The 14,304-nt window shown below is 34.0% G+C and overlaps 6 protein-coding genes across 6 annotated transcripts; 2 read left to right on the forward strand and 4 right to left on the reverse strand.

Annotated features, from left to right (window-relative positions):
• Positions 1-418: 418 nt before the first annotated feature.
• Positions 419-3,212, reverse strand: LOC124444225. Its single transcript, XM_046994811.1, has 6 exons — positions 3,088-3,212; positions 2,565-2,849; positions 2,275-2,419; positions 2,074-2,197; positions 1,817-1,925; positions 419-1,736 (listed from the first exon to the last, which is right to left on the reverse strand). The coding sequence occupies exons 1-6, from the start codon at positions 3,100-3,102 to the stop codon at positions 867-869; spliced, it is 1,548 nt and encodes a 515-aa protein (XP_046850767.1). The 5' UTR covers positions 3,103-3,212; the 3' UTR covers positions 419-866.
• A 58-nt stretch (positions 3,213-3,270) lies between these two features.
• LOC124444258 (proteasome subunit beta type-6-like) lies at positions 3,271-5,615 on the forward strand. Its single transcript, XM_046994837.1, has 7 exons — positions 3,271-3,376; positions 3,451-3,518; positions 3,820-3,951; positions 4,017-4,146; positions 4,225-4,279; positions 5,252-5,341; positions 5,412-5,615. Exons 1-7 carry the CDS (start codon positions 3,287-3,289, stop codon positions 5,537-5,539), a joined length of 693 nt encoding a protein of 230 aa, XP_046850793.1. The 5' UTR covers positions 3,271-3,286; the 3' UTR covers positions 5,540-5,615.
• Positions 5,616-5,816: 201 nt separating this feature from the next.
• LOC124444255 (casein kinase I-like) lies at positions 5,817-7,547 on the reverse strand. The gene has a single exon (XM_046994833.1). The coding sequence runs from the start codon at positions 7,446-7,448 to the stop codon at positions 6,228-6,230; it is 1,221 nt and encodes a 406-aa protein (XP_046850789.1). The 5' UTR covers positions 7,449-7,547; the 3' UTR covers positions 5,817-6,227.
• Positions 7,548-7,817: 270 nt separating this feature from the next.
• LOC124444257 (casein kinase I-like) lies at positions 7,818-9,488 on the reverse strand. Its single transcript, XM_046994836.1, has 2 exons — positions 9,186-9,488; positions 7,818-8,762 (listed from the first exon to the last, which is right to left on the reverse strand). The coding sequence occupies exons 1-2, from the start codon at positions 9,412-9,414 to the stop codon at positions 8,011-8,013; spliced, it is 981 nt and encodes a 326-aa protein (XP_046850792.1). The 5' UTR covers positions 9,415-9,488; the 3' UTR covers positions 7,818-8,010.
• A 344-nt stretch (positions 9,489-9,832) lies between these two features.
• Positions 9,833-10,941, reverse strand: LOC124444260. Its single transcript, XM_046994840.1, has 2 exons — positions 10,836-10,941; positions 9,833-10,471 (listed from the first exon to the last, which is right to left on the reverse strand). Exons 1-2 carry the CDS (start codon positions 10,918-10,920, stop codon positions 9,987-9,989), a joined length of 570 nt encoding a protein of 189 aa, XP_046850796.1. The 5' UTR covers positions 10,921-10,941; the 3' UTR covers positions 9,833-9,986.
• LOC124444254 (dol-P-Man:Man(5)GlcNAc(2)-PP-Dol alpha-1,3-mannosyltransferase-like) lies at positions 10,928-13,869 on the forward strand. The gene is given in 9 exon segments (XM_046994832.1): positions 10,928-11,233; positions 11,498-11,597; positions 11,675-11,822; positions 11,921-12,081; positions 12,197-12,284; positions 12,286-12,521; positions 12,597-12,661; positions 12,745-12,880; positions 12,975-13,869. Coding segments are annotated over 9 exon segments (1,251 nt in total). The 5' UTR covers positions 10,928-11,061; the 3' UTR covers positions 13,120-13,869.
• The last annotated feature ends 435 nt before the right edge of the window (positions 13,870-14,304 follow it).

Below are 14,304 nucleotides of genomic sequence, written 5' to 3' on the forward strand. Positions count from 1 at the left end.
TTTTCGTTATCTCATTGAAATTTATTTTAATTGGCGTAGTTTCATTGATTTATTGAGTAATTTCTAGATGACTGTTATTAGTAATCGCAGAAAATCTTTTACAACGAAGCTGACGCTTTTATAGATAAACATATGAATGTCAAACATTACCTTACAGCAATAAAACCAATAACTTCCGCCACAGTTACAACGTCCGTCAATGAGTGAACATTTCAAAAGTATACATACAACAATAAACATGCTCTTCATCATCATTTTGTCAAAGTAACATTCGTTCACAGAAAGTATCCTCTTGACATTCCAGGTTGTTCGTAAAATGATTGATAAATCATGAACTTTTTACAACTTTTATAGCATTCATTTAGCTATTTGTCATAAATAATTAATAAACAAGAAACACTCAATCATAACAATATTGTTTATAGTTATAAATGTACTTCATGATTAAAATAATATACTTCGTTCACAATTCTCTAAATATACAGCTTGGGTGTTGCATTATTGAACGTATTTTATCACCCTACAATTCCCTGATTGGTCTATTGTTCACCCAACATAATTACGCACATTTGTTATTCATTGTTGTTACATAATTATAGTTACGTATAATTATGTAATCGTAATACAATCAATGTTACGAAGACTATATTAATCTTTTCACATGAAGTTGTCGATGATTTATCAAACTTTTCTCACAGAATTTTTTATTGTACTATTAAGATTTAGATATTGATGATTACATACACGCGCGTGAACACAATAACAGTATAAACATGTAACACCATACACCATTAACAGAAAAGCTGTTAAAAATAGCTGTAAGAAGCTGGCACTGTCTTTAATGAGACTTTCTTTTTTCAGACACTTCATGACTGCATGCCGGAAGTCAGTGACCCACTAACATCACTATATCGAGTAGGATCATATGCTATCCTGTCATATGTACTGAGTGGATTGTTGGACCCTGTTGTAATGTCTAAATGATGTCTTCGAGACTGACCAGCTGTGCGCATTTCAGGTGTTGGCGACCTTCCTCTCTCATATGTATACTTTGAAGTTGCATTCAATCCCTTGACAATTTCGGTCTGCCAGGCTTGTTTACGACTTACACGGTGCTTGTTTTGCATGTTTTGTGGACTATTTTTTGTGTCATACTCGGTTTGATTTTCTTTTCTATTTGTGCGCTGATAACTTCTCAGAGAGTGGTGTGAAGACAAGATGTCTGGCTCAGAGTTGGAAGTGTTATTTGCAGCATTCCTTTGTCTAGTATTATGCCTACGAAAAGACTTGATTGTAGAGATTTTTTGGGGTGAAGTGCTGGAAGATCCAGGCGAAGCGACATATGCATCATACACACTATCATTCTCTTTGGATTTCGGCGCTTTTTTCTTGGCTGTTTGTCTAGAAGTTGTGGAGTTTCTTTCTCTAGATGCAATGATCGAGGAGTTTAAACTTTTCTCATCCAGGTCACCTTGTTGACTTCTCATCATCTTAGATTTGGACTTCAAACTTGAGTTCTTTTGGCTTCGTGGTGAAACATGGGGCTTTTCTGTGTATTTCTCTTTTACAGAAGACATATTTGAGCGAGAGCGTTTAAAATCTTCCCCGTAAACATGAACTTTCGGACGGCTCTCTTTATGTTGCAAAGTGTTGTTCCTTGAGAAAACTCTTTGCTTGATATCGTCTCTATTTGGTGTAACTGACAGACCGTACGCATCCTGTCTTTGTTGGAGAGCCTACACATTGTAACGAAGAGAAATTTTTCAATAAATATTTGAAAAATGAACTAGTGTGAGCTGGCTTTAATTCTTCATACTTTCTCATAAATGGCCATATCAATCTTGGTGGATGGTGGAGGTCTTACGTGAGCTCCAAAACATGTTGAACCGTTATCAAACTTTGTCTTGTATTCGGTCATTGAGCTCCTAAGTTCAAGGAATAAAAATTAAGGAGAAGTTAGCTGGAAATAGTCAATGAATTTCGGTTGTGGTGTGATAATGTCTTCTCCACACTTTAAATTTTGTTTACTGTAATTGTGATATTTGTCTGTGAAATAAAATAAAAATATGATACCTAAGTTCTTCGTTTGTTATGTGAGGATTAAAATGATTATCAGAATGTCTTAATAAACGTTTGTCATGAGGATCAGCCGTGTATGTTGCTATGCCAGCAGCAGGTAATCTGTCCAGAGAATCAACTGAAAGTAAAATGAACTCAGTTAAAGTAAAGTGTTTTTCTACAGGAAACCAGTGCTTGTTAGCAAGCATAGAATACCCAGAGCTCTCTGCTGTTCTGCCCACATCGCAGTCGATTTCTTTTTGTCCCTCGTTTTACTGGCGAGCTCTACTGGACTTTCGTCAGCAATTTTCAACTTGTCAAATCCAACATTGTATGCGCTGTCCTTTTTATTTTTCGTATTCTAAAAAATCACAACAAATGAAAGTGCCCATTTCAGAAAATGCATTTTTGAAATCTAACGAAGAAAAATTAGAACATCCACAAGTAAGAGCCATTATCCTTCAAGACAAAATTTTCGCACAGAGCAACATTCTTGCTGAACTTACTCGAACTTCGTCCTCTTCATTGCCAACCGTTACCAACCAGTCATTGTCGCTGAGTTCCTTTACCGTGTTTGTTGACAAAATATTATGATTGTATTTGTATGGTACAATTCGCTTTCTTTGTAGTGCTGGCTCTGTCACTTGACTGAACTGATTTGAGAGAAGACCGGCTCTACGACTGCTATCTAACGTCTCGGGGGCTGTGTCTGTTGGGTAAAGCTTTGCTTTTGTTGTCACTGGTCTTTGCACGCGAAATGTCTTGAAGCATGAATTGTACTCTGAGTTCAACTAAAAATATCGTCGGTAATCAAGAAATTTAAAAAACTCTGAACGAATGATTGAAATAAAAGAGTGACTATTTGTTTTAGTGAAAGCTCAAACAAGACATGTGTATGATATAGGACTAAAACATGAAAATACTTAGATGAAAGTGGTATTACTGGCCCTAAATGGTCACACATATACACTAAAGGCATAGGTGCTTGTTCTTTTTGTATTCAAAACACAGAAAAGCTTCAATTCATACCTTCTTTAGACCCATCTATTCTTTCATTAACGACACAGAAATCTAAGAAACTCGAAATATTGTGTGCACATTTGATATGGAAAATGGAAACAACACGCTAGTACTTTACTACCCTGACAACGTCGTGGCCTAAGTATATATTTGAATTATATGAAGTTTTTCCAGTGATTATTGCGGGCTCAATCCATTTAAGCAGAAAATGGAGGCAATGTCGACTAGAATTCAGAACTTCAAAAATTCACCTTTTTTTGATTATCCTGATTGGATTAATTCACAGCATTTGACTGGGGTGAATTTAATGCTCATTGACTATTAAAAAATTTAAAATTCGACGTATTTTACGTGTATTTTTCTTATTTTTAGACGACAATTATGGCAGTGGAATTTGCAGATGGAGTAGTTATTGGCGCAGATTCTCGCACAACCACTGGGTATTTTGATAATTCTTCTTAAAATTGTTTTGAAATATAGTTGAGAAAGCCTTTTGCAATCCAATTGACTTCATTAAACTGAAATATGCTCATTGTACAATACCATTAAAATACTTTAATGCAACTAACTGACAAAATAATACCTTGTTTTAAGTCTTACAAAGCTCACAAATTGTAAGAATTTCACTAATTATTACATGAATAAAGCTTTTTAATGCCTTACATTGTTTGCTGAAGATATATATTTAAGTTATAAAAAATAATGTACACTGTTTTTGGACATTATAATTTTTATTTAAAGATCATACATAGCCAATCGTGTGACAGATAAACTAACTCCAATCACAGACAAGATCTACTGCTGTCGGTCAGGTTCAGCTGCTGATACACAAGCCATTGCTGATATTGTGAAATATTATCTTGACTTTTATTGGTATATTTATGGTTTTCATAATTCACTTATTGACCATTTCATAAAAATATGTTCATTTATTTAAGTCGAGAGATTGGTAAAGATCCTCAAGTTACAACTGCCGCGAATATTTTTAAGAAGTTCTGTTATGACTACCGTGATTCCCTGTCTGCAGGAATCATTTGTGCCGGTTGGGATGAATATAATGGTGGACAGGTATTATATGTAAACTGCCATAAAAAAATGTTATTTCTATTATTTTATTTGCATTAATTGTTAATGCTTGATCACTAGGTATACTCTATTCCACTTGGAGGAATGTGTGTAAGGCAGCCATTTACAATTGGAGGTATGATAACTTTAGCACATAATGTCATTATTTATGTTTTATTAAAGTACAAAATTTTATTGTTGGCAAATGACATGTGATTGAAAATCTGGCTTCCATAAGTTTTTCTATGGTGTAAACAGTGACCGAGTGCAGCACACTCATTTAATGTCACATTACTAACTTTTATGCCTAAGTCATTTTTGTGAGTTTTGGGAATTAGAGAAGGAATTGATATGATTTTATAAAATATCAAACTTTTTATTGAACGTCATCTATTAAACATTTATTAAGTAGTTTTTTGGTTAATTGAGTTTGTCAATGAATACAGAACACACCAGTGTACAAAATAGTACTGGCTTTAGACAAAAATCCAAAATTGAAAAATATGACTTAAATAGTTCATTCAAAACTGTCAAATTTCAATTATTTTAACATCAAGATGTGTGTTTTACATTTGGTTTTACCATTTCTTGCATGATGTCATTGCACAGCAATAATCATGAAACTAAATTGATAGCAAAAATTCATGTAAGAATACAGTATGAAATTATAAGAGCAATCTATATCAACCAATAAAATAAGTAAATCTTAAATCTTGTTGGCATGAAGCATGCACAGGTATATAATGTTATTTTCCGGTAATGGATGCCATTCATGATAGATGCTGCTGGAAGTGATTAAAATACAATTAACTCTTTGCTATATGCTGTTTGTTGTCCAGCAACCATAATTAAATGCAATGAAGCTTGATTGATAGTAAAACTTCATGCAATAAACGATTTAGAGTGATGTTATTTTGATGACATGTATTAAAGCTTATTTCCTTAACCTTTCTCTTGAAAATCTTGTTGCTTTGTTGCAAATCTCCATATTTGAAAGCAAAAATAGGTGCACTGATATTGGCTGTTAATCTCTTAGTAAAGAACTGGCTACTGTAATACAGCATGTGCACTACATGTGAGCTGTTTTTCATAAATATGGTTTGTATAGGCTCTGGTAGTACATATATTTATGGGCATTGTGATGCTACATTCAAAGAAGGAATGACTAAAGATGAATGTTTTCAGTTTGTCGCTAATGGTGAGAAGATTTCATTTTTCATTTTTTACCCTCTTGCTTAGCACAAGCACTAATTTTTGCCTTGTTACAGCTGTATCATTGGCAATGTCACGAGATGGCTCATCAGGGGGTGTTATCAGAATGGCTGCAATCACTAAAGATGGTCTGGAAAGGAAAGTGCTTTTGGGAAAAGAATTGCCAAAATTCTTTGAAGGATGATGTTGAAATAAGAGACACTATGAGTAGTGAGGCCAAAGAGCATTTCATACATTTGTTATTAAACAGTTAAATTTAACACAGACTATTTTGTATTTCTGAATTCATTGCACCAAATATTTCTAAAAATGTGTTTGCATTTCAAAAGGTAAGTCCGTTATATTTTGATCATAAAATACTGTTGTTAACTTACTCATTTCACAGTTGCTGAGAAAGTACTTGTTTTCTAGAAGAAACTTTTTTCAGAATGAAAATGGCTAATGACAATTGGCAAAAAAGATGAGTTCATTGTTTTTATTGTACACTGTAATCAAAGGTATTGTATTAATTTTGTTAATCACAAATAGCAAAATAAGGATAAATAATTAAATTAATAGTCTGTTTTTCTAAATACACATATTATACATGGGTAAAATTTACAGTATTTCTTAGTATTCAACATAATTACTTTAATTCGTAAAAGAATATTTGAAATTAACAAAGTACAGTGTAATTGCAAAATTATTAACATTTTGCAGTTCAGGATTCAAAATGACTTCCACACAGTGGAATAAAAAGATTTTCATGTAAAATATAAATGGCTTTCTTTGGCTTGTCTAAAGGACCAAGTTTCCCTTTTCAAATAAGTTGAACAAAATAAGAATGAACTTACAATTAAGTGCTACCCAAGCAAGTTAGTGGAATGCGAACATTACAGTCTAAAGTTGGTGTATCTCTGGCTCATTGAAGAATGACCTCCACTTCTAGAAATGGGAGTCATGTATGTTGCTCCTTCATGATGAAGGTTTCCTGGCAAATGGTGAACATCTCTTGGTAGTCCACTGTGATACATAGCTGGTAGATTCACTGATGCCCTTGGTGTTGTTATACCCACACCATGTGCAGCTCGCTGCTTCAACATTGTCCAGTCAAAAACGTAATCATACTGATAATTGAGTGTGCGAAAAAGAATCCTGAACAGCTGTCTGAGGTACATATAATCAGGGTTATCCATGAATTGTAGATTTCTACAATAATTAAGGTACATAGCAAATTCAGCAGGAAATCCTCGACAGAGAAGCTCTACGGGTGTGGACATTTTCTTCTCGCTAATTTTTTCATATTTCTGCTTCTTTGTCACTGCCTTCAATCCTTGCCACGGTAGACTGGTACGATTAAAATACATCAAAACATAACCTAAGGACTCCAGGTCATCCCGTCTTGACTGTTCAAGTCCTAAGTGAGCGTTTATACTGGCATAACGAGCCGTACCGGTAAGATTCTTGTCCTCTCTATATGGTATATGTTGATAAGTACGACTGTCCCTGTATTTCTTGGCCAGGCCAAAATCGATTAGGTAGACTTTATTACAAGACTTTCCGACTCCCATAAGAAAATTATCGGGTTTGATATCCCGATGAATGAAATTCTTGTTGTGAACATACTCGATTCTGCTTATCATTTGATCGGCCAACATAAGCACTGTCTTCATTGTAAAACGACGTGAACAGAAATTAAAAAGATCTTCTAAACTTGGCCCGAGAAGTTCTAAAACAAGTGCGTTGTAAACGTCGCGATCTTGACCGTACCACAAGACATTGGGAATTCCTACTCCTCCTTGTAAAATACGATACAGTTTCGATTCATACAACAGTTGAGGATGTCTTGCCTTCTGTAGTTCTAGTTTGACTGCGACCTCTTCGCCCGTATGGCGATTGACGGCCAGGTATATATCACCAAATGAACCGCTTCCAATCTTTCGTAGTACGCGAAATTTGTTCCCTATAACAAACTCGCAACGAGCATCAGACGTCGATGCCATTTTAAGGCTTAGAAAATTGCGTAGATGTCTTATGAACCTTGGAATGAATCGAAGTTTCAATCGTGTGTTTATGATGGAAGGACTATCGTGCTCTCGATTGGTTGCAATCATTTAAAGTGCGAGAGTCCCGCGTGGTGAAATAGGTCACGCGTGTTGTTTTGCACTTGTGCCTAGCTGCAGGCAATGTTGTTTCCTTTTTTGAGGAATCGTAAGGAACTTTTATTAATGACTAGCGTAAACAAGCTCGGAACAAGCTGATCTTGTGAGAACATTGCGATTCAAATAACTTTTGATTATTAAATGCACAATTCGCTTCTTTAAGTTGTGCTTGCATTGAAGGCTTTGGTGTTGCAGTTGCCATTTCTGATGGCGAGGTTTGACTCTTTCATGATGATGAAGAAAATTTGAAAAATGTGCTGCTGTTCGTGCATAGAAACAGTTTCGTTGCAATATTAAAATAAAAGTTCAGGAAACTCTCACTTGTAAATTATCATCATTATCAATGAACAAAACTCTTTATTGCACTCTTACCTTTTAAATAAACGTTCATTTATTAAATACATTTTATAATATATAAATAACGATTAAACATTTAAATTAGAAATATATTAAACATTTTTTCCATATATTTCTTCATATCGACGAATCGACCACGTTTCTATTTTCACTTGCATCACAACCAAGTCACGACATCTTTGTTATAGTTGCACGGAAATGTGCTTAAATAACTGTTCCCTGATCCTTTTTCTGACCATTCGTAGTCGTAATTATATTCGTGGCCAAGGTTTTTAAGTAAATCGCGAAACATTTGTCTAAGGCTTGTATAATCTGGTTTTTCCGTAAATTCCAAGTTTCTACAGTAAGATATATACCGTATTAATTCCTTGGGACATTGCCTACAAAGGTCATCTAATTTCATATCGCGTTTTATCTCTCCTATTTTGGTGTGCCTCTGCTTTTTGCATAGTTTTTTCGTAATCCCTTGCCAAGGTAACGAACCTCGCAGGAAGTATATCATCACGTAGCCAACACTTTCCAACTCGTCTCTTCGTGTTGCCTCGATTCCCTGATGTGTGTTGATGCTTGCATATCGAGCTGTTCCTGTCAAATTTTTCCCGTCACGAAATGAGATATGTTGGTTTGTGTAAGAGTCACGGAAACGTTTTGATAAGCCAAAGTCCACCAAATACAGTGTATTTCTTGTGTTGCCTAAACCCATAACGAAATTCTCTGGTTTTATATCTCTATGAACGATATTCATGTTGTGTAAGTACTCCAGACGGCTGATCATTTGATCTGCTAGGATCAAAACTGTTTTGATCGAAAAACGATTGCCGCATTCTCTAAACAACTCTCCTAAATTCTTTCCGAGCAAATCCATTACGATTACGTCGTAGAAGGGCATGATCTGACCAAACCATCTCACTATTACGTAAGAAAATAATTAGCAATCTCAACATGTAATGATCGGAAACATAATGACAATACATTTATTATCAGAGAAACGCATCTATTTACTTTTGTCGTAAATTGATTATAATGATGACAATATCTAATCAAATAATTTAAACTAACTGGACTCGTTCAATCTTTTGAGATAATTCTTCCACTACACGCGTGTGTTGTAAAGTAGTTTTCTTACACAAATTTTCACAAGGGAAATATTCTGCCGAAAGAGATATTTTTTTTAGGTGAAAACAAAGTTAATAGCCATTCCACATGCACATAAGAACTGAGTGCTTCTTTCGACAGATATTGGTTCTTAACAAAATTGATTCTCAACTGTTTGGACGTCTATAAACGCTAATAATAAGAATAATATCAGCAGTCAACTTTATATTAACCAACCTTTTGGGAAACCAACAGCGTTTCGTAGTAACTTATAAGTATGCCATTCCTTCGCAAGAAGTGAACCAGTTCTCACCTCAAGTTTGATAGCTACCCGTTCGTTCTTTTTTGTATCAAGACCGTTAAATACAACACCAAAGGATCCTTCACCTAATTTCTCTTGAATTTGATATCTTTCGTTTATCAAATGCACCTTCTTTGCTTTAAAGCTCGTAGCAATTGTTCCCATTTCGTGAAAAACTTTAGTATAGCTTGGTTAGTATAAATGCAGTTATATACAAAGCTCGTTTACTTCTATGTTGAAAATAGTCGTGTGCTATTTGCTTTACTGTTAGCTAATGACGTCACGGTTTCCTTGTGCACACCCAACACTTGGAGGATATTTGAAGTCCAAAAAAGGTTTTGGTGTATTTGTAAAATGAGCTGAATATCCGGTCATAGCCGTCTTTGCTAATGATTCACGTATCCTAGGTGATACCTAGTTGAAAGGGATGTTGATATTTGAAATATCACGTTCATCTTGTTGAATAGAGAAGTCATTGTTTGGTTCGTATCATCAACTTGGCGTGAAAATTCTTTATAATCTATTTATCTGATGGCTCTCATAGAATTACTGCACCCGAAAGGCGAGGAATGCCTTATGATTATTTCCTTTTTCTTTTATATTATATGTCAATTAAATTCCATACTTATTTACATTATTTGCCAACAATATATTCATATGTTCCAAAAACGTGCCCTGCAACAGCTTTTGGCACACCGTTCGCCCGACGCCCGGTCTCGTGCTTTACACAAACATGGTTAAATATGTTTTTGTACAAAAAACATTAAAAGCATCAGCAAACCTTTCACAAAATTTGACATACAAAATACATGGTTACTTCCATTACTTTGAAACAATTTTTCATCAAACGCATAACAGTGTTCATGGTTTTCACGTTCAAGTCCAACGACATTAAATGCAAGAGCTTTGCAAAACGCTATGCCGCTTTCGTAATGGCTTAAAATAGATTGACCGTTGTACTCGGCTGAACTGCAATGATTGTAAAGGTCTTCGCAATAGGAATGGCAAATGGATAATGTCTGGTTGTACCAAAGATTTTGTTGTGGGCTACAGAAATAACACATAAGATAGTTCATCCTGTTATAACATCCTTTGTTCTTGGTCAAGAGTGCTGGCATCTCTCTGAAAACTGATGCAACTTCTGTTCTTTTGCAGCAAGCACTCTCACGATACCACGTGCAATTTGAAAGACTGTACTCCTCTTCTGGCAAACGGTCATCTCCTGACACAAAAGTTTTTAAAAATAACCAAATCAACTATAATCTTTAAAAAAGCCTATCGACAAATTTAATGTTGTGACTATACAATTTTCGCGTAGTCCTATACTTTATTTTTATAATAATGCAAAAAGCTAAATGTATCGATATTTGTAGTTTATACATTATAAGGTTAAACAGTTGGAATGTTATTAAACAAAAAGTTTCCCTTTCCTAGGAAGAGGAGTGGAAGGTTAATTTCTCAAATGTTAGATAAGGTCGTTATTGTTTGTAGTTGTTGGATAAAGCATTATGCTATCATTCTTTTAGTTTATACATTGGTATTAATTTGCTCGTAAAGTATGTGCACTCTAATACTGCTATGCTTACCAAAATAAGTACACAATCGTGTTTTTCCACTTGTAAACAGAAGCGAATATATGATTGCGTGCAAAATCCACCGAGTGGAAAGCATTGAAAGCCAATATTTGGTTGCCATAGTTGATTTTGTTTATGCTAGTTTACATCGCTCAGATTTATCATTAATTAACTCCTATCTTAGTATCTACGTTTGACGCATGAAAAGTAAGAAAACACATGTTTAAAATCTTCTAAAATGGCTTCTGTCAAGAAACGGAAAGGTTTATACAATGTAAAGTTCTGGTTCAGTAATGCAATAGATTTTATCAGAATGGCCTTATTTGAACCTAGAAAAACTTGGTTTGTGGCTTTGCTCCTTTGTTCAGCTGAGATATTTGTCAATATCTTTGTTATATGGAAAATAAAGTGTAATTATTTTGCTTATTTAAATATTTGATTTTATTTCCATGTAAACAGTTTAATATAATTATAATATAATAGCCTGCAATGTTTATATAAGAATTATTGGTCGATTTAACTTTTTGTAATACACGTCTCCATTCATGCAAATTCCACACAGGACAGTTTGATGATAACGTTAAATTATTTTACTATCAAGCAGAAGCAAGGAAGTGTAGTAGATCAGTACATTAAGATCATGGAGTGATGGAAGATTGCATTTGTCTTTTTAGACACTGAAATAGACTGGGAAGCGTACATGCAAGAAGTGGAAGGATTTTTGAATGGCACTCATGATTATACAAAACTTCAGGGTGCCACAGGACCACTTGTGTATGTATCTTAAGCTACCTAGTGGAAGCCATGAGTACAGTATACTTATAAACATATTGTCCCAAAATATATTGCAGTTACCCTGCTGGATTTGTCTACATCTTCAGTGCTCTATACTATTTGACTAAAAATGGAAGCAATATTCGGCTTGCTCAGTATATTTTCCTTTTATTGTACATGGGAACATTGGTTCTCCTTTTTTCAATTTATCAGAAATCATCAAGGGTAATTACTACTTGCTTCAATTGTTGTATATAAACTTAACAGTTAATTGTATTTCATGATTTCATATTTATATTTGATATAGCATTTCTTTATGTTAGGTTCCACCATTTGTATTCTTCTTCATGTGCTGTGCATCATACAGAATTCATTCAATTTATATCCTTCGACTTTTCAATGATCCTGTGGCAATGTTTCTTTTTTATATTGCTACATATTTGTTTATTAATCATTCGTGGAATTGGGGATGCCTTATTTTCAGGTAAGATTATAGAATTTAATTTATGATATATTATAACTATTTATATTTGAACTCTAATATTTTTTTAGTTCAATTTTTAAATTTCACTATTTTCATGAGCCAGTTTTTCTTACAGTTTGGCTGTCAGTGTCAAAATGAATATTTTGCTATTTGCACCTGGACTCTTGGTTTTGTTACTGGAATCGCATGGCTTTTGGGTGCCCTGGAAAACTATTTATATGTGCTTTGCCACAATTGATTTTGGCTGTTCCTTTTTTACTTGCCAATCCAGTTGGTTACATTGTTAGATCTTTTAATTTGGGACGGCAGTTTTTATTCAAATGGACTGTGAACTGGCGTTTTTTATCGGAAACAATATTCTTGAATCGTTATTTTCATATGGCGCTTTTGATTCTTCATATCACGTTTTTAATCGTCTTTTTTTTCTTTAAATGGAAAGGGTAAGTATTGCTCACTTTGTCGTTAAGCTCAGCAGTCATAGGCTGTTTACAATACGTGGTATTAAAATATTGCAGATCTTTTCGCAAAGTGACAAGATATTTTGATAAGACTTATCAGTACAAAACTTTATCCACAAACGGTATCCTTTTTTGTTGGAAAACGTTGTCATAGTGTAATATTTATTGATAGAATAGAAGTTATTCTTTGCTTAACTTAGCGAAGATATCCTGGGTTTGTTGTTTACCTCAAATTTTATTGGTATGTGTTTTTGTCGATCGCTACATTATCAATTCTACGTTTGGTACTTTCATACTTTACCATTTCTAATGTGGGATACAAAACTATCATCTCCATTAAGGTTAGTTCGGCGTAATGTACATATGAATGCAATAAATTGATGAATGGTTGACAAATGACAGAATTTCTACTATTTCTAACTTTTTCATTTTCAGAATTTTAATACTTGGTGTGATAGAATTGTGTTGGAATACATATCCATCTACAAATGTTAGCTCGCTTGCACTCCACGTCTGCCATGCGGTTATTTTGCTGTCGCTTTTGTTTTACAGCAGAGATGATGAAAAAAAGCTCAGCTAAGATATGCCTCATTAAAAGTAAGATTTATAACAAAATTACACACCGCACGATGATTTAATCATGGCTATGCAGCTTGTGCTACTTCTTTTACGGAAAGTTGCAGTTATCTAGAGTTGCAGTTGCACGATGCTGGATATGTCTATATCAAAATATCCAACTGTAAGCCGTTGTGCAGTTTATTTTTGAAAAGTAGGAATCGTTGACTTACAATTGTTACATGATTAAAAAGATGATTGCTTTTTAATCTAAATAATATGTCACCATTGTTATGACTGATTATTTAAAGTAAAAAAAAAAAATCATTATCAATGCCAAGAAAAATATTCTAAGTTTTTAGCTATCATTTTATGACTGTAGGAGTGACTGTAATATTTAACTTTCTCAATATATTTTTCTTGTATTTCGTACGAAAACATTGGCTAATGATTAGTCAGTGGATGACAGTTATTGGTCATTAATGAGTTGATCTTTATCTTTTTAATATATAACGCTAACATGCATTGATTACTTGTTATATTGTGTGCTAAGCTTGCTTCGGATATTTAGCAAAAACAAGGAAAGCATTTTATCAAAAGAAGACATTATAGAAGCAATTCGCGTTTTTTACGTATTATCCAAGCCAAACTTTTCGGTCAAAAATTTGTTGAATTTGACATGTTGACGTTATAAGCTGGCGTAACAGAGAACAATGGAAAAATCGAAAATTTTTACTCAATTAAAATACCACATTTAGTCTGGCATGTTGTCAAACTGATGTTTGTTACCATTATTATATTATTAGGAAATTCTCCTATGTTTTATCATCTTAGCTTATAATAGCAGCACTTTTGTTTGCCCAACAATTTAATCATTGGCCTGCGAAGTTAACATATTAGAGGAATTTCCGAGTTTTGCTGACCTTCAGCTAGGTATGTCTTCAATGTTGTTGGGTTTCTTTGATCTTTGTACTCTGATCACTGTTGAAGAGGTGTTATTTTTAAAACATTTATAAAAGCAATATGAAATTTTCTCTGTGGTAGATGTTATGTTGGTTGCATTACGCTTTCTTTCCATTGAAATATTATTTATAAGATAAAAGGGCATTGAAGGACACTTAATGGGGTGAACGATGCATCAAGCACTTCGATGATTAATGGCTACAATCTGGCCAATTTTTGTTGTGCTTTTTTTCAGAAATTTTAGATG

Source organism: Xenia sp. Carnegie-2017, unplaced genomic scaffold (genome assembly GCF_021976095.1).
Source record: "Xenia sp. Carnegie-2017 unplaced genomic scaffold, XeniaSp_v1 HiC_scaffold_21, whole genome shotgun sequence".
NCBI lineage: Eukaryota > Metazoa > Cnidaria > Anthozoa > Malacalcyonacea > Xeniidae > Xenia > Xenia sp. Carnegie-2017.